The 19,399-nt window shown below is 28.3% G+C and overlaps 4 protein-coding genes across 13 annotated transcripts; 2 read left to right on the top strand and 2 right to left on the bottom strand.

Annotated features, from left to right (window-relative positions):
* Nucleotides 1-3,393: 3,393 nt before the first annotated feature.
* LOC131668907 (kelch-like protein 24a) lies at nucleotides 3,394-6,015 on the bottom strand. Its single transcript, XM_058943389.1, has one exon. The coding sequence runs from the start codon at nucleotides 4,766-4,768 to the stop codon at nucleotides 3,560-3,562; it is 1,209 nt and encodes a 402-aa protein (XP_058799372.1). The 5' UTR covers nucleotides 4,769-6,015; the 3' UTR covers nucleotides 3,394-3,559.
* Nucleotides 6,016-6,180: 165 nt separating this feature from the next.
* On the bottom strand, nucleotides 6,181-19,254 carry LOC131668906 (28S rRNA (cytosine-C(5))-methyltransferase-like). 3 transcript variants are annotated; one of them, XM_058943387.1, is made up of 7 exons: nucleotides 10,093-10,210; nucleotides 9,833-9,974; nucleotides 9,488-9,758; nucleotides 8,556-8,812; nucleotides 8,361-8,476; nucleotides 7,919-8,285; nucleotides 7,631-7,830 (listed from the first exon to the last, which is right to left on the bottom strand). In XM_058943387.1, the coding sequence occupies exons 2-7, from the start codon at nucleotides 9,956-9,958 to the stop codon at nucleotides 7,774-7,776; spliced, it is 1,194 nt and encodes a 397-aa protein (XP_058799370.1). In that variant the 5' UTR covers nucleotides 9,959-9,974; nucleotides 10,093-10,210; the 3' UTR covers nucleotides 7,631-7,773. The 3 variants fall into 3 exon arrangements, with proteins under 3 accessions (XP_058799369.1, XP_058799368.1, XP_058799370.1); XM_058943386.1 differs by lacking the exon at nucleotides 10,093-10,210 and adding an exon at nucleotides 19,155-19,254 and having other exon boundaries at nucleotides 6,181-8,285; XM_058943385.1 differs by having other exon boundaries at nucleotides 6,181-8,285.
* Nucleotides 10,294-13,276, top strand: LOC131668901 (28S rRNA (cytosine-C(5))-methyltransferase-like). 3 transcript variants are annotated; one of them, XM_058943374.1, is made up of 7 exons: nucleotides 10,294-10,499; nucleotides 10,780-10,927; nucleotides 11,002-11,144; nucleotides 11,346-11,610; nucleotides 11,701-11,957; nucleotides 12,042-12,157; nucleotides 12,225-13,276. In XM_058943374.1, the coding sequence occupies exons 2-7, from the start codon at nucleotides 10,852-10,854 to the stop codon at nucleotides 13,087-13,089; spliced, it is 1,722 nt and encodes a 573-aa protein (XP_058799357.1). In that variant the 5' UTR covers nucleotides 10,294-10,499; nucleotides 10,780-10,851; the 3' UTR covers nucleotides 13,090-13,276. The 3 variants fall into 3 exon arrangements, with proteins under 3 accessions (XP_058799357.1, XP_058799358.1, XP_058799359.1); XM_058943375.1 differs by having other exon boundaries at nucleotides 10,294-10,495; XM_058943376.1 differs by having other exon boundaries at nucleotides 10,294-10,495; nucleotides 10,859-10,927.
* LOC131668903 (28S rRNA (cytosine-C(5))-methyltransferase-like) lies at nucleotides 13,750-18,705 on the top strand. 6 transcript variants are annotated; one of them, XM_058943378.1, is made up of 7 exons: nucleotides 13,763-13,884; nucleotides 13,988-14,443; nucleotides 14,518-14,681; nucleotides 16,742-17,039; nucleotides 17,209-17,465; nucleotides 17,533-17,648; nucleotides 17,755-18,705. In XM_058943378.1, exons 2-7 carry the CDS (start codon nucleotides 14,374-14,376, stop codon nucleotides 18,527-18,529), a joined length of 1,680 nt encoding a protein of 559 aa, XP_058799361.1. In that variant the 5' UTR covers nucleotides 13,763-13,884; nucleotides 13,988-14,373; the 3' UTR covers nucleotides 18,530-18,705. The 6 variants fall into 6 exon arrangements, with proteins under 6 accessions (XP_058799364.1, XP_058799361.1, XP_058799365.1 ...); XM_058943382.1 differs by lacking the exon at nucleotides 13,763-13,884 and having other exon boundaries at nucleotides 13,915-14,443; nucleotides 17,209-17,304; nucleotides 17,395-17,465; XM_058943381.1 differs by lacking the exon at nucleotides 13,988-14,443 and having other exon boundaries at nucleotides 13,750-13,884.
* Nucleotides 19,255-19,399: the final 145 nt, after the last annotated feature.

Consider the following 19,399-nt stretch of genomic DNA (forward strand, 5'->3'; position numbering starts at 1 on the left):
ATTCCTTATCATCTATTTATTATCATTTATTTTCAACAATTCAACAAATCACAAGAACAGTAAAATTAGTAATTCATTGAGTATTAGTTTATAAATTTATTATAATTAGTAATTACTTAAGAATAATAAAGAATAATAAAAGAATAATAATAAAGTTTGAGTAAATATAACTCAAACAATTATAGTAAACAGAAATAAAATTTTAAACAATAATTAAAGAACAATAATTTAGGAAAAGTAAAAATGATAATTTATTGGAAATTCAACTGCATTAACAATATCTATAAGTCTTCTTGGCATGGATTTTATTAAATTTCTAATGTAATCTGGCGTTTTAATTACTACTTGTCAAGACTGATTAACCGGTTGCTCTAATTGATCCCTATATTCATCGCTGCTTCAGGTCTTCATTCGCTTACCATCTCTGCCTAAACATTTTCAATTACATTGATGTCAGGCATGGAGACTATATAGTCTCCATGATGTCAGAAGAATATAGTAATGCAGGGGAAAGGGAAGGTAGGCTGCGAACGGAGGAACTGACTCTGGGGGCCTATTCTGAAAAAAAATGTTAGCACGGGGCCTATTCTGAAAAAAAATTTTAGCACATGTCATAAGCATTTATCACATCTAAAGTGATTAATTCTGTGGTAAACTGAAGTGACAAACTGATTTACCACAAAATTTTTTTTCAGAATAGGCCCCCTGGCGCACAAGTCAAGGCGACTGCAGAGTCACATTTCAAATTTCTTACACGTCTAGTCAACATTTTTTTTTTATTTCGTAGCGAGGCTTATAAAATTTGTTAACAGCTGAATACAATTTATTCTATCTATAACCTAAATGTTGTAGACCCATCGAAATTGCCAAGAATCACCCATATGTTCAATGTAGTTTAAATAATATGTTTAAGTTGATAGATTAAGTTTTAGAACAATATTCTGTGTAAACAATATTGTATTTAGCAGCATTTACATGTAATTGAATTCTTATATTTTTAATCACGGGGTGAATATTTTTTTGCAGGCGAGATGTTAAAATCTTAAACATTTCATCAAATACACACGTATTGATGATGATGGATAAGCATTCAATAGCTCTTACTGACTGTTAATAATAAAACTGTACGTATGTATGTTCTTTTATTCTTGAACGGATTGCAGTCTATCGTTGCTAAGACAATTAGATTTTTATTGTTTTTGCCAGAACAAACTTTTTCTTCACTTCAATATAAATAATGATAAATGTCGGTGGGCCGCATTGTCCCACTCTCACCTACTAATAATTTTTTTTTACTTAGAAATCGAAGAACCAATAGATTTGGTTGAAGGTGATGACGTAGCCTCGGACGGTCCGTCATTGAATTGGCTGCAGAACTGAAAAGAGTAGAGGAACTCTGGTAACGATATAAATTATACTTTGGTAAATATATAAATTATATAATCCAATCATCACAATTTATTTGATAATGTCTAGTTATTAAATATTTAGTATAAATTCATCTAAGTGTATATATTGGACTAGGCAAAGAATACAGAAGAACCGAGAATTGGCAAAAAGGAAATCTGTTTCTAAATTTCTAAGGTTTTTGCTAAAACAGTACTACAAAAAAAACATGAATTGGCGGGTAAATTTGTTGACGAAGAGAAAATAACCGTAACAATTAACAAAAAAAGAGACAAAACATGACCCGTCGTGAGTTAAAAACCATCAAATTAAAATGAATTTGACTATTTTTTTATTGCATTAAGGTCTCCCATGACAATCTACGTAGTACACACACACACATACACACACGCGCGCGCGCTCAAATACACACATATACACACAATATGGCAAATGGGACATCCTTTGCACGGTTTTTTCTTTCATTGCAAGGTTAACCTTGATTTTTGAATGGGAATCCTCATTTTTCGTCGCAGGTTTGAATTCATGACGTTGAGGGTGGGGTGGGGAGTTATTCGGACCCCATAAATATCCCATCATCTAAACGTACAATTTTACGTAGAATTCAAACCTGCGACGAAAAATGAGGGGTCCCATTTAAAAACTAAGATTGACTTCGAAATGACTTTGGGGGTGGGGTGGGGATCATTTGGACCCACACATTTTATATGATTTGAACGTAAAATTATTCCGCTCTATCCGAATCCGGGATAAAAATAGGGATTTTCATTTAAAAAAACACAGTTGACCTTAAAATGACCTTGAAAATCAAGTTCAAGGTCAAGTTTGAGGTTATTATAAGTCGACCCCCTCCGAACCATACAACTTTCGTTTGAAACATTTTTCGATTACCTTGCCGAGTTTTGAAATATCCCACTGGGCAAGTTAAAATGGGACACCTTGTATATACTCCATATTGTTCGAAGATACACAAAATAATTTATTTTCATCAAATTCATAAGCAATTCATAGTTCTATTCAAAAAGCTTGCTCTTTTTACTTGTGTTAAAATTTATTAAACTATTTATCTTTGATCAATATTACAATCCAGCTTTAAGCAATATTCCAATCCAATACTTGAACTTATATAATTTATGTATATGTATACATATTGTATGTATATATATTCCTAGTTATTTTAAGGTTATGTTACATATTCATAGTTCCCGCCACACGAATACATTAATAATTATATATTTCCTATAATTCAAAGTTGGCAGTAGCAAAAAAATTACTAGAAATTGCTTATCGCGTGCAATTTTTGTGGCTATTGGAAAAGCACTCTTATCAGTTATGTGGCTATAAACTAGTGTAATAATACTTGCATAAACAGATCGGTATTAATAGTATTGTAAAAGTGACAAGTTTGCTAGGTGACTGTGTGAAACCTAGCAAGAGGCCATTTAGTAGCTTTGAAATGAACTATTCATTTGAATTACATAGTCCATTTTATTTTTATTGGCTACCGCTAGATGGCTTATTACTGGATTTTACGCACTTATATAGTAAACTTATCATCGATACAGTAATTAATACTTATTTTTATTATCGATTGCTAAATTTTGAAACAACTATAAATATGATAAATGTTCATACGTTAAGTGCAACTAATCAATTATACGGACCGTCTTCTGAAGATATTGCCTCATAACCGAATTCAAACTCTAACATTGTTTTTTTAAAACCAAACTAACTTTGTTTTACCATCTACAATTACGGAGGTAAAGTAAGCTAACCCGATACATTTTCTCAATTGATTTTATATTTAAAAAAGTGCATCGATGTATACCAGGGCCCTAGCATTTAAACGGCGCTTCATTTAATTGTAATTATAAGTGTGTTTCGTACTTTTTATATAAGTAACTAGACGGATCAGTTTTCAGAAATTTTTTATTAAATTAAACGTACAAAATACATAAACAATATCTTTCATTTGCGTAAAAAACTATACAATATTCCTTTGCACACAGTTAATTACAGGATTATCAGATTACAAACTTTATCATTTTTGTTTAAATCCTGATGTCGAATTAGTTCTAATGATTACAATTATTCAAACATTCAATTACATATAAAAAAAAACATAAAAACATAAATCTCTTACATAAAAAATCTAATCGAATGAATTGCTGGAGGATGAACCGTTGGATGAACTCTTGGATAATTTTGATAAGGTTTTTATCTCGTAAATATAAATAAAAATTTGTTTAATCAAATTTGGGTGCGACTCAAAAAGTTTTATAAATTCCACTCTCTTCATCATCTGTTCATCATGTTCTTTGATAAATTTAAATGTTTCTTTCTCGATATCTTTCAGTATCTCTTTATACCGATGGATGAGCAAAAGTGTTTCTACGGCGTTATTAATTTTTAAACTTCTGCACAGAAAGTTTTGAAAATCCGGATCTAGAATTAATTTCTTCTCGCCTTTTTCTACAAAGGTTATGATTCCTGTGCGTAAAGCTGTCAAATCATAAAGGTTTGCTATTTCAAGAATTTCCATCACATTTTGATCATTGAAGCTGAATAAAATATACTCTTCGCACAGATCCTGCAGCTCGCTTAACTCATACCTATGAGCGGCTTCAAAAAGTTTCTGTGGCATTTCGGCAACGTTGTCAGCTCTTCCAGTATAAATATATGATAACATTTCTTCAACAACTTCCACATCTAAGTTATCGATTTTAACGACGCCATTTTCCGATTCAGTCATTTGATGTGCAAACATTCTTTTAAATACTTCAGACTTTTGGGACAACACCATTTTGTGTGCGTGTAATATTGTATCCCCTACTTTTAATACAATGTCGCTGTAAGCACCTGTATTCAAAAGCATAGAGCCTACACTATCTTCTAGCGTGATCGCATTTTGTATGGGTTCTGCACCTTTGTATCTGCGTATATACAAATTATAATTATTTACAGTTGATAAATTCAACACATAAGTTCCTTTAAACTGTATTTTATCACTTATTCTATTCTTTGCTATCCAAAATAACGTTTGTTCTTCACGATGTCCATCAACAAAGATCAATGCTTTCACAATTACCTCGTAACAGTATTTATTGCAAAAGTCGTGCAAATAATTATAAAATTTTAATGTAAGATAATAATTGTATGTTGTGATTGCTTTGCAATCAGAATAAAATGCGATCTTTGAAGTATCTACTTTGGAGGTTAATTCCAAATCAAAATTTTCTGCTGGTTCTCGGATCGTCTGTTGTTTTAAATCGATTTTTAAACCACTGGCAAATGTTGGATAATGAGTATAATAAAAATTATACTTCGTAACTGCTAATGTATTCATTTTTTTATTTGACATATAGCTTTGTAATGAAAGTAACAACAAACTAGTATATGGAACGCAGCAAGCTTCTAACTCAGCTTCTAACTTTCTTTTGTAACTGCTTTATGAGCATAAAGCTTGGAGACCACGCCTTATGGTCTAAATCTAGGTCTTAAAAAATAGCACCCAAAATTAGCTTTTTCAAGATAATCAATAAACTAATTATATTATTAGATAGTTCATCAAAAAAGCAATAACTTTCTTCGCAACCATTTGTTAGTTCGTCCTCGAAAATGTTTCTGAAAAAAATTAAATATATCTTGGATGCTACAGTGTTGAAGTTGGAATGTAGCCCAATATCAGATAATATCGAAAAAAATTTGCTTAAAAAAATAATTCAGACTAATCGTTAGTTCGTGAGATTGACTAACGGCACCTAAAATAAAATCGGAGATAAATCTATGATTTAAGTAATTAAAAATAAAAAATGTTTTGGGTTATGACTTCTAAACCTCCTAAAAAAGGTTCATTAAAAAAATTTTAAAAATAATTAAATGGCATTCAGAAATCGTGTGGAAGTGAATTTAGTAATACCATTTAATGCGGTTTTAAATACCATTTAATTGTTTTTAATAAACCTTTTTTACGGTAAAACACCGAAACGGCGCACATCCTTCCCGAATAATCCCAATTATCATCGTTCTTATTGTTTATCACAGCTGACTAAGCTGACAGCGTCAAATCAAACTAATTAGCATCAGATATTAATTATGGAATTTTAATAAATTTTGGTTATTGAACAGTGCATTGTCATCAGTGTTTTCCAGAAGAATTAGGATACGAAATTTATTGACATTCCATTTACCAGGGGCCTTATTGTGATGATGGTCATGCGCACTTGGACGTTGCGCAGTACATTGTATACATACATACGTCGATCGTGTGACGTGTCCGTCACAAAACTAACATTGATTAGTTACTCCAATGACAATATTGACTTTCTCCTCGTGACGAACAGAACAAGGCCCCAGCTAAACGTCAATTGATTAAGACTTAATGCTAATTAGTTTCATCAGATGCCGTTAGCTTAGTCAACTATAGTAAGCAATAAATATGACGGAATCTAGAGTAATTCGAGAAGAATATGTGATATGCGCCGTGACTCATCAGCCATAGGTGGTAGTACCCGAAAATTTTATTTCCACTCAACTGCGTTATTCACATCATTCAATTTAATTACGGCGGAATCTTTCGAATATAGAGATGTCAATGTGACTAAAATATATTTAAATATCTTGAAAATTGCTGAAAAATATGCAATTTTTTGTAATTGACGTTATGAACAGTAAAAAATTCCAATTCATTACAAAAACAGAAAATATTGTAATATTTAGAAATTAAAAACCTATCATACCTACAATTAAAAAAAATTATGGTTTATCTGAATTGTTTATTCAGTTAATAAAAAAATACAAACTAAAGTAAAAAACGTTTGGTTTATGAAGTTCACAGATGATTTTTTTTTCGAAATATATCTAAATTGGTATTTAATCAAAGATTAGCTACTTGCTTTTATTTATGCTGTAAAAAGTTCTGAAGATACAATGGTACTACAAAAGTGAATCAATTCGTAAAAATTACAATCCAAAAAGAAAATAACTATAAATAAAATTAATTCTCTACTTGTTTATTCATTAACGATTTCAGTAGCTTTAGGTTTATTATATTTTATATGCTCCTTATAGTATGTATACAACTATTACTGTTTTGAAAATATAAAAAACATAACACTGTTCTTTACTCTGATTTTAAATTGATAGAAGGTTTATTCTTAAAAATAACAAATATAGTTTTGAGCTATTGATATAAATAAGACAGCTACCTATAAAAAATTGTAATTTAAAAAGAAAATAAATGTAATTATACTTTGCAAACTATTAAAACTCATGTGTATGCAGTTTACTTCAATTTTAATGAACTTTATTTATTTATATAAGAGCGCTCATCTTCTATTTCATTCAAGGTAACTCCATTAAGTTTTATTTTACAACAGAATCGAATCAAAATTTTTGTATAAATAGTATTTTACATGAGCTATCAGATTCCGTAAAAATAAATAGGGGTATATATCGGTGACATACGAGGGTAGAATTGCGTGTTTACATTTCCTCTAATAATTTTATAATAAATGACAGATTTTTTCCAAAAACTATAATACTATACAATACAACTGTAATACAACCCGTCCTGGTGGAGCTACCTTAAACTTTTTCAAAATATTAATAATTGTGTATAATATATTTGTACGAATAATATGGTTCAGCTATAGAGTTAGAATTTGACTAATAGTCAATTAAGATTGCGATTGCAATTATTTGCCACAAATTATGTTCATTATTTTAAAAATTAGAACTCCGAGGATCATTTTATTTAAATGCTTTGGAACGACTTCTATACATTTTTTCTAAAGAGAAATATTTAGAAGTTTCATATCAGCCTTTGATTATCGCAAATTTAGAAGCAAAGAAAAAAAGATCGTAAATTTTCTCGCTACTCGCGGAAATTGGTAGTGACCTTGTGTACCATTACAAAATTATTGTGCTAGAAAAATTTCACAATGTACACATTTCTTTCGGTCTCTTGCTAGGCCGGACGTCATATTAAAATATGTTGACGCTATAACATAGTTTACACATCATCGCAAGATCGTACATTTTTTTAGGAATGATGAATAATTTTCCTTGAAATTTTATATCACCGCTCCTCTCATTCTTGTGCATTGCGTTTGTTCTTTTTTTTTTTTACTTTTTCTGATTTAATATTGCTGTTTTCATTATTTTTCTCCTCGTCATTTGCATCTCGATAGTCTTCGGTACATAACTTACGTTTTTTTGCCTTTTTTCTACAATAACTCTGACTTTCTTCTGTTACATAAGACTCCTCTGATTTATCTCTACTATTTTGTACTTCAACAATTTGGAAATCGTAATTTTCTTTGACTTCATCAGGATTTTGTTTTTGCGATTTCCTTTTAAAGACTGCTACAAAAAATCCGCTACATAGATCTTTTTGGGGTACAGCATAAAGACATTTTTCACCTTTAAAGTTGTAACCAGATGAGCCAAAATTATGCCATTCATTTTTCATCTTTTTTTTTAAATTGACCAAAGTGAAGGCATCGCCGACCTTTTTCAGAGCTTCGTCAACGACACATTCATTTTCTTCTGGATAAATGGAACATGTACTGTATACAACCTTTTTAACATTGGGAAAACGAAGTAGAGCATAACAAAGCATCATTGATTGTAATGACTGTAACTTTCTCAATCGTTCACTTAAGTTTGCTTGACTTGGTTTTCTTATTTCAATTCTACTCATTCCAGAACCTGAACAACTGGGATCAACTAAGATATATTTTATATTTAGATATTGCTCTGGCGATATTGTTAGAGCATCGGCTTGTATAGTTTCTACACACTTTGCATTAGTGTGGCTAACAAAATCACATAAAGTTTTATATCTATTTCCACTCATTTCAACTGCATATATTTTCCTAAAAATAGTGAATTCAAAACATATCAGTCAACTTTGTAATGTAAATCATTTTAAACAAGAAAAATTTACTCACCCTGAGTTATTTATAATAGCTGCAAGATGGGTAGTTTTCATTCCAGGAGCAGCACACATATCTAAAATTTCAGAATCAGGTTCTGGATTCAACAAAAATGCAGAGAGACAACTAGCCTATCAGAATAAATAATTTATTTTTAAAAAATTAAAAAATGTTAAGTAATCAATCAATTTTTAAAATACTTGTTCTTACTTTATCTTGTAGTAATAATTTTCCATTGATGTAACCAGGGTGATTATAAAACTGTGTACCAGGTGGAAATACAAACACTTCTGACATATGAAAATCTTGTATAAAATCTATACAACCTATATTTGAAATTGCTTTCAGATGAGATGAATAAGTATCACAGCGAGGTAAAAGATTCCATCCATCATAATAAAATGCCTCAAGAGCATCATCAATACTTGTTAGTAATGTGTTGATTCGAACGTACCGTGGTAGTTTTACTGCACAATCAGACAAAAATAAAGTTTACAATAATCATTTCAGTCACTCCACAAAAAATCAAAATTTATCAATTAAAAATAAAGTAATTAAGATTATATATATATATATATATATATATATATATATATATATATATATGTAAATGGTACATTTACAAATTATCTAGACACTGTTAATTAATTTAGTATAAGCAAAATTTAATCTTCTTTTTTTGTATCAATAGAATCTGAATCTTCATCATGCTTTGGTAATTCCTTGGATGAATCAGGTTCACACAAAGCTTGGTAGGCATAGACCCCAATAATAATGTTTACTACAACCACAGCAGCAAACACAGATAAGCAATTTGTAACAAATCTGTCTGTATGGAATTCAGTTATCATAATATGACGAACTCCAAAGAAAGCTATAAATGGCAGTGTAAACATAGCTATACTATACAGAAAAAAGGTTCCCAATACTTTTGTTAAGTTAGACATTATATAAGTTTCTTCTTTTTCTTTTTTAAAAACTGACTTCTGAATTCTACTCTTAGGCACAAAATAAGATAAGATTTTTTTTATTTTTGAATGTCGCCTAGATTGTATTCTGTTATTGCGAATGATCAAGACCATCGAAGTCAATGTAAGCTAGATCTGAAAATAAAAAATCATGTTAAAAATGTTTAAATTTACCTTTTTTATTGTCACAGGGATCTACATCGGCATTAGGATTTTGCAATACAGCCTGCTGTAATTTTTCTTTGTAACTGAAAACAGTTAATATAGGTTTAGCCTCCGATCTGAAATCTTTCTTTCCCCACAACAGTTCTGTTATCAACACTCTTGCCAACCATGGGTCAAAACGTGGATTTTCAATTAAAATTTTAGTCTTATCTATTATATTTTCTAATTCTTTTGAATGATGCAAAGTCTCTGACACCAATGCATAGATCCCTTGGACATTCTGAGATGTTGCACAATATTTAATTAGAAGAAATTCTAAATACATAATAACCTATAATATATAAACAAACTTACAGGATGACTATTTTGGAAAACTAAAGTTTTAAAACTGGCACCATCCAATAAAACTTTTTTTACAATCTTTGATGATTCTTTGTAAAGCCGCGGCACTTTTATAGAATGTATAAATTTTGAAGACATATTTTTGTTCACAAACCTTGAAATAAATAATGACTTTATCAGTTATCTTTAGTTAATGTATATACGTAATTATTTAAATATTTTTATTCAATTTTTTTTAATATTATCAGATGGATTTAAAAAATGAATTTTACTCTTCATATTTATAAGTAGACTTGGATAATCATCATTCTTTTCTCAAATTAGTTCATTTTGCACGTGATGACTGATGATTACTGAAATATTAGTTCAATTCCACAATATCAAATCTTATTAGATATTTGTATTATACCCATATGGATATGGAGACTGTACGCTGTTTCCATCGAAGCATTTTCTTACTTCTATGGGTTAGGAATGACGGAATATGAACATACGATATATAGTACAGTATAGTTTAATATCTATACTGGTGGAGGAGCCGCAAAACAATTGATGAATAAGAAACAACTTATAATAAGTGAAACATCAGTAAATTTAATTAAAATAATAAAGTTTCAAAATGTTTTGTAGTAAATTATGCATTTTATGACTTTACACCTCAATTTATAAGTTGATGTAGGTACGTTATAATAATAAATATTCATGAAACATCAAATGCTTATTCAATTTTGGTTATATTTTTATAAATTAGAAATACTGAGTTTTCGTTATCATATAAAACATGAGAAATACAAAGTTACTGTTTTTAGTTGAAACGTCATCATTTTTTCTGTATTCCAACTGTAGGTATTAAATACTATATACAAAATTCATGGTTATAAAGTTAAAAATGTTCAAAAACTTTTGATTTCTATAATAATCTAATAATGTGACTTTTTATAAAGGTAAATGTTTTTCAGGTTGATCAGGAGCAGTATTGTTTCAAGAGTTTATTTTGTTTCATACAAAGAAAGTACTAATTTTTTATTACTATGGCAGATCTATGTACATCTCGTAATAAAGCTTCATCTGTTAAGATAATTCAAAAACATAAACTTATTTATCAAAGTAAGTATTTTCACACCATTCTACAGTTATTTTGTTATATTACATTTCTCCTATGAATATCTTTATTTTAATAGGGAAGCAATATATGAGTAATATTGCAATAGCAAAATGGTTGAAGCTAATTTCAAAAAAATATAAATATGCCAGTCGAGTTTTACAGTATGCTGAGGAGAAGCATGTTAGTATATTGAAAGCTCAACATCATTTAAAACTAAAGGCAAGTATATTACCTTTATGATTGTTATTTAAGAAAGATTGAGTTTTATTATTTATTATTCTTTATTAATAATAAATGGATCATTAGTAAAAGAAAATTTTCCATTAGAGTTATAATGATGTTGTTACTTAACATTTTACAATTTATTACATAGTCTCAAATTTTTAATTATTCAATATAATTAATAAATTACTATATTAGTTTCCAGAGCCATTAACACATTTACTAGAAACAGCTGTATATCATATGGATGAAATAGAATACCTTTTGGATAAATTCGATATTGTAGATCATCTTAATCACATTAATAAATATGTACTAAAAGTTTTAGTAACTGAATTACTATGGGTTAAACAATACTTGTCACCCAACTCATGCACAAGAATATTGTATTATGAAGCAGATCTACTAGAATCATTTACTGAAGCAGCTAAAACTTTTAACAAATTAGAAGACTCTACTGTCCGTACGTTAACTTAATAAAATCACTTTTTATTAAAATTTAATGTTAATATTGTGATATAAGTAATTCAGCAAATTGGTCATTTTCCAACAGCGATTTTACCAGTTTATGTTCGAATAAATACTCTTGCAATTCAACTTCAAGATGGTATTAATGCTTTTCTCAATGATGGCTGGAAACTTTTGCCCAAGTGCAAAACTCATGCTGATTACATGAAAATTGTATCTAATTTAAAAGATAATAATTTTGTTAGAGATTTTCACATATCAGAACTTTTAGTATTCCCTTCTGATACATTATTTTACAGTCATCCCGGTTATATATCGGGAAAATTTTTTATACAAGATAAAGTATGAAAATATTTTAATGCTTTATGAAAATTAACAAAAGTAAACTACCTAAAATAATCATTAATTATTTAATTCTTTTTATAGGGAAGTTGTTTATCAAGTTTTTTACTAAATCCAAAACCAGGATCACGTATATTAGATATGTGTGCTGCTCCTGGCTTAAAAACTAATCATCTAGCCAATATAATCAACAATGAAGGGTAATATATATTTTAAAGCTTATTTGATAATAATGCAATAAAAATAAAATGCAACATTTTATTTCAGGATAATTTTTGCGTGTGATAATCATCCTGATCGATACAATGCTCTTTGTAAACTGGTTGAATCAACAAAAGTTACATGTGTCGAAACAATTTACGACGACTGTATGAAGATCAATCAAAATGGTATAAATTATATTTTAGTTGATGTACCTTCTACATATTCAGGTATTTTTTATAAAAGAGAAAGAAAAGTCTATCTTGAGAAAAAATTGGAGCGCTCGTTTAAAGTAGCAAGCATGATCCTTAGATATGCACTTCAGAATTTTAAGGGTGTTAAAAGAGTTGTTTACACCTCATGCTCAAAGTTTCCTGAAGAAACAGATAACGTTATAGATGATGCATTACGAGAAATTCGCGGGGCGTATTCTCTTTTAGACACTAAAGAAATGTTGTGGAATCAGTGGGGTAACGGTGGAGATTCAACACACCATCCACGGCGTAGCAAAAATTTGCATATAAAACCAAAAGTTGATCTATGTGAAGGTTACTTTATTGCTGTGTTTGAAAGAAATCCGGAAGTACCGATACCACGGTATGTAAACAGGAAAGAAGAACTTTTTTATGAAGATGAGGAAGATGAAAGTGATCATGATATAGACAATGAGGATGATGAAGATTTTACAGAAAAAAATAGACATAAAGATAATGGATCTAAAAAGAGTTTTCCTAATCACGATATAAAGGATTATAAGCCACAACATTATAAACCTTACAACAAGCATTTAAAAAATGATAAGAATGATAAATACTCTACAGCAAAAATTAAAGCCCCTAAGCCTCGAGCTTCTAGTTCAACAAGTTATTCCCGATACAATGATTATGATGATTTTTTACATGAGACAACACATAGTCAATTATATCCATAATTTTTTAATTGTTACATCAATTACATCTGTGTAATATTACTTTGCATTGTCAAGTATGTCTTTCAAAATTATGTACTTTTTTCCATTGTATACATACATAGTTTTATTGTAAAAAGTAAAATTCAATTACTCATATCAAACATCCAAAGTAAGGTAATCATACAATTTTTCTATGGCAATAAAATCATTGAAGACAAGAGTTTTTTTTAAGTTTCTGAACATTGAAATTTTTCAACCTTTGTCTACTAGAACAATATTTAATATTGAAATTGTAATTAAATTTTTTTAATTGTATATTTGTAGACGATGACCTGGTATAATTTCTAATCTGTGATAAAGCTTTTTTTGAATTTATCTTTATTATCTCTCTTAGCTATTGGTCAATAAATTTTGGACGTAAAAGACTGCATATTAACATTTTATGTGTATTTTTAAATTAAAAAAATATGTCTGAAAGTTTTGCCAGACTACATATATTTTTGAATCATTCTATCATGATATTAGTTACATTAATGTTTTTTTCATCTGTTTTATTGCATTATTAGATTATACATTACATTACATAAAATAAAATTTCTATTCTATATATACATATAAATATGTAAAACTCATTTAAAATATCATCACCACCACGCACACTCAGTCAATGAGTGAGCTTAGTACCTGCTTTATATGGAGAGTACCATAGTTAATGCTGGAAAAATTTTTCTCAGGGTCCCTACAAATTATTGCATTATGTTAAATAGGGTAATTTCTAGAGACCCTGAGAAAAAATTTTGTAGCGGCAACGCTACTGTAAGTATACATTCTCCATGGTCTGTCTGCTATCGCTAAAATACAGTGTATATACTTGTACTACGACTCCTGTAAAGTTGACAAGATAATTATTATATTTCAGAACTTTTAATTATGTTTATGCTTTATTTAGAATAGTAAAACTTAATTCATTCATGTGACAGTTATTTTAAAAGTCTAATTATTTATAATTTAATTTCATAAATATTTTAAATAGACATTATTTTTCTAACCTCTACTGATGTATAATTTAATTTTTTATTTTTCCGATGAGTAACAAATAATTTGAAAGAAATTAGTGAGTTGATATTAGTTATTGAAAAGAAATGGTAGTGGTAAAATAATAATTACAAACTATCTTGGAAATAAAAGTGTAGAGAATACTTAAACTAGTGGCATAAATTTCACAATTTTGTAATGTGATGAATGGAAATAGAATGACTATAACTTAAAGTTTTATTACATGTAAAAATTTGAAATTTATTCAAAATGCAAGGTTCAAGAATAGATAATAAATTATCATTAAGAGTACTCAATGCTGAGGATCTTTATAAAAAGAGTAAAGGAATATTAAGTGCTGATGAAAATTCCTCCATCTTACAATAATACATAAATAACATTTTTTTTCTTTAGGAATGAAGTATATGGATCATAGTATAAAATTATTACAAATAAAAGGAAAAGAAATTCCTCTGAATTACAAAGCTGCTAGCTTAGCTTTAAAGTACATGAAAAATTATCAATTGAATCTTCATGAAGCAATTGATAAAGTGGCTTTGATAGAGCCATTAAAAGAGGTAAATTAAATTATTTTTGGAATCTGATAATTTGATTGAAAATTTATGTACCTTATAGACTGTTTAAGAATGCAAATCTCAGATCAATCAATAGCAAATTTTGGTGCATAATTGTTAAGAGGTAATCAATTGTAACTTAACTTTTATTGTTGCCAGTAGATGAAAACGTAGGTTTCCAATAACAATTTTTATTGGTTCATGATTACATGTCATTTAAAAATTGCAAAAAATGTGTTTTCTTTTAGAAATTAAAAACCACTGGAACAATGTGTAACTACAGTAAACAAAATCATAGAAGATTCAAAGACCTTTGAAATAAACTATTGCTTATCTGAAGTTTCTATCAAACAATAATTACAATTAAAATTAAAGAAAGTATAAATTTGTTAAAAATAGATTTTTTAACATTTGTATCTTCATACAGTGTAATGGTGAATCTATAACTGCGAGATTTTGTACATTTTATTCTTGACATTATGTATACAAAATATAGGCCCAATCAAATAATTAGTTTTTAAATTATAGCATTGATAATTAAATTTTTTTTCACGTAGTTGCAAATTGTCCTGTTGCACAACCGTTAGACTTATTTAATTTTTGATAAATGTGGAAATCACATTTATTGATTTTATTAAGGTTAAGCATAGAGGAATAAAGAAGTACCATTTTATTAAAAATAAGAGTTTTTTTACAGAAAATAAAATCAAGTCAAAAATAAAACGCAGTAACGAGAGAGCATGAGTTTTAAAACAATTTCAAATAATTAAAAGTTTAATGTCGTATAAAATCTGTTCGCGTGAAAATAAGCAAATGATAAGGAATGAAGATGTCGATAAAGGAAAAGAAGATATGTAGTAATAATAGGAGTCCGACGTTCGTCGTTTATCTTTTATATTAAATAATTATCTCTAAAAGTACTGAGACCGTCTTGTTAATTTTTTTTATTTGTTATCAAAGCAATCAAGCCGTGGTAAATTTTATATTCCCTTATAAAAAAGTCACAATTACCAGATGTTGTGAAGCTAAGATAAATGTTATCTGATTGACATATGTAATGCCAATGTTCTTATTTGAATTTAACCTAATCTAATTAAAAATTGCTTCATTAAAATTATACTAATTTATGTTTTTGTTTAAGTATAAATAAATAAAATCATTTTAATATTTTTAATTAAAATTATTTGCATGTATATATATTATATTGTATCAAAAAAATTAATTTTTTCTATAATACACTTTATGAAAAATGCTATTTCCTCCACTCTGATTATTGTTAGAAAGCAGAAAATTTAGAAGGTATATATTTCTCTGCATCAACTGTTAATCTCAGATAAAAGTCCTGAAACTTGCAAGAAAGCCAGAAGTGTTCGCTTTTAAAAAATAGATTAATGCATCATTTTTATATAACTTTATAATGTGAAGAGATATTCCTTTTACTCTCAAACAGAGATAGTTTCCAATCAAATTAGCTTTTACGATCAAGTGCAAGGTCAAACTTGTCACAAAATTAGTATAGATCTATGAAGAAATGTTTTTAATGACGAAAGCCTTATGTAGCCATGTCTCAGATTCAAAGAGTACAAGTGTTAAAAATTATGTTTATAAAGAACTATATTCATGATTATTAAATTTTTTTAATTTATTATATTAATATTTTATAAACGTAAAATTTCTTTCAGTCAAAATATTTCATAGTATCAATGAAACAATCAATCAATAATTATTAATCGTGTTTAATTTTATTAACTTAATTATGGAACACAAAAATGTTAGTGCACACGAAGCGCACTCTTCAAATTCTAGTATAATTAAATTTCACGTACTATAATCATTAAAGTTTTCATTATGAATTTTTCTCAATAAACAATAAATATCAAGGTACAATCGGTTAATTGTTAATAATTATGTGATAAAATGCTAGAAAAATCTTACTTTTTTGCTATATTGATTGGTATAATATGTTCATTGCATCTATTCATTATGATTTCTTTATTTGCCATTTCTGTTTCTTTGTTTTTAAAGATCAAATTCAATTTTTTTAAGTAGTGATTTATGTATAGATTATAAAAGTAGAATTTATGATTCAGAAGAACTCAGAGGTTGAAGATTTGCTGAGAATAACTTTAAACCATGAACAAGAAATAAATTATCTTATTAAAAGGGTAAAAATTTTGGAAGATAATTTAGATTTGGATCCATTTTTAATAAAAGTTTCAATAGCCGAAATGTTATGGGGTAAATTATTCATTAAATTTAACTCCTTAGACTCTATATATTTAAAATATTACGAAGCAGATATTAAAGAAGCATTTATAGAAACAACAACAGTTTTCGACAGTGCTGAAGATTCTTATAGCTGTAAGTTTTAATTAATAGAAAGTATTTTCAAAATCTAAAATACACAAATATGTTTTATTGATTAAATTTTTATGTTTATTATAATTCAAAATAAACATTAGATGTTTTAAATTACCATACAGGTTTCTTAAATTTCAAATATATTTTTTAAAAATTACTAAATTTACAGCTAAGTTACCAGTATATGTGAGAATTAATACATTAGCAATTTCACTGGATAGTAGTATGAATGCTTTTTATAAAGAAGGCTGGAATTTCTTACCACGTTCGTTAACATACATAAATTTTTTAAATGATGTAAGGCAATTACAAAAAAATGAATGTATTAGGGATTTCCATATATCTGAACTTTTAGTATTCCCTCCTGGTACATCGTTTTATGAACATCCTGGATACTTAGAAGGAAAATTTTTCATACAAGATAAGGTATACTTTCAATAAAAATTGTAATAACTTCAATAATAATTATTTTAAGTACTTTTTATAACTTTAGGGCAGTTGTTTGTCAACTTTTTTACTGAATCCTAAACCAGGATCATGTGTATTGGACATGTTTGCTGCACCTGGTTCTACAACAAATCATATTGCTAATATGATGAAGAATGAAGGGTAAGATAAACATGGAAGTATAATATAACTAATATAATAAAATATAACTAATAGATTATATTAAGATTTCTTGAAATTATAAAAATTGTTTGTTGTGAATTTTCAGAATTATTTATGCATGTGATCATCATCCTAATAGACTTAATAGACTTAATTCATTAATGCAGTTAACAAATGTTACATGTGTAGAGCCTATGAATAATGCCTGTTGGGACATTCGAATGAATGACCTTAATTATATCTTACTTGATGTCCCTTCCACTTATTCTGGAATTCATCATAAAAAAGATATCAAAGGATTACTTAATCAAACCAGATATTTACGTCACAAATCAAGTCTTATGCTATTACATGCTCTCCATAATTTTCCAAATGTGAAAAGGGTTGTTTATACCTCATGTTCGATATTTCCTGATGAAGGAGAAAAAGTTGTAGCAAATGCTTTAAAAGAACTTTGCAATTCATACACTCTCCTTGATGTTAAAGAAATGTTGTGGAAAGAATGGATAACCATAGGAAATACTGATACATATCATTTTGGTGAAAAGTGCCTACGTACCAATCCAGAATTTGATCTATGCCAGGGTTACTTTATTGCAGTTTTTGAAAGGAATTATTCAGTAGCAGTACCACCTTGTCCTATAAAAATTAGGACAACTTTCGAAATTAGTAATGAAATACGTCCTATTAAAAAACCTAAGAAAGCTACAATTATTGCTGCTGTTACTGCTATTACTACTAAGAAAAAGCCGAAAGTAAAAAAAAAACAAAACACAATTTTGTCTAAAACTATAACTAAGAAAGCACGTTGGACCAAAACACAAAAGAAAGAGAAAAAAACTACTCTAATAATAGCTCCATCTCAACAGCCTCCTAGTTAGCATGACCAAGATAAAGAGACAAAATTCTCATTCAAGATGGTTACACCTACATCAAAATTTGTGTAAAATTCAGATGTAACTGTGCTATAACTATATTAACTAATTTTTTTAAATTGAGGAATATTGGTTTAATTATAAAGAATAACATCTTGTTTTCGATATACATGTAATGAACATTATTGAAATATGTAAATAAAGTTTTTTATGGAATATTGTAAAATTTTATTTATTACTTTAATTATTTTTATTTTAGAGATGAAGTATCATAATAAAGTAAAGTCATTAGTTATCGGCCAGGAATCTTAAATTGAGATTCGACTACGAGTGCACAGAGCAGTAATTTAATAAAACAGGGGCATTGATGGTCGGCCATTTTTTTTACCTCAAATAAATAAGTAATTGACCGTAAATTTAAAAACTAAAATTATTCTATGAATCCTTAGTATCTAAACTTTTGAAAAACATAATATGAAAAAAAAAATAAAAAAATAATAACATTTGTGTTTTTATATCTTGACGCTACACGTCAGAAATATCTATTTTCTTATTTCACTGAAGCATAGATGGCTGCCATTAGTCTACAGTTTTTACAGTTACCCATGGATATATTTTGCTGCATACCTACCTATTAGATTAGTCTTAGTCGGGATTTTTGTGCGTCGTTTGCTCGAATTCATCGGGATCAGATTTTAAATTATAGGAGTGAGAACACGTAAGCTAAGAACAATAATTACTCGATTTCGTAAGCGACAATAGAAGTTGATTAGTATTAAATCATTTTGTAATCAAATGTGAATTCAATATTTAAGTTGAATACGTTTTGTTAGCATCCCGTTTTCACGTTTTAACCTTTAAATCAGTGCGGGTCGT

Source organism: Phymastichus coffea, unplaced genomic scaffold, assembly GCF_024137745.1.
Source record: "Phymastichus coffea isolate CEN01 unplaced genomic scaffold, Cenicafe_Pcof_1.1 PCOF00085, whole genome shotgun sequence".
Taxonomy (NCBI): Eukaryota; Metazoa; Arthropoda; class Insecta; order Hymenoptera; family Eulophidae; genus Phymastichus; species Phymastichus coffea.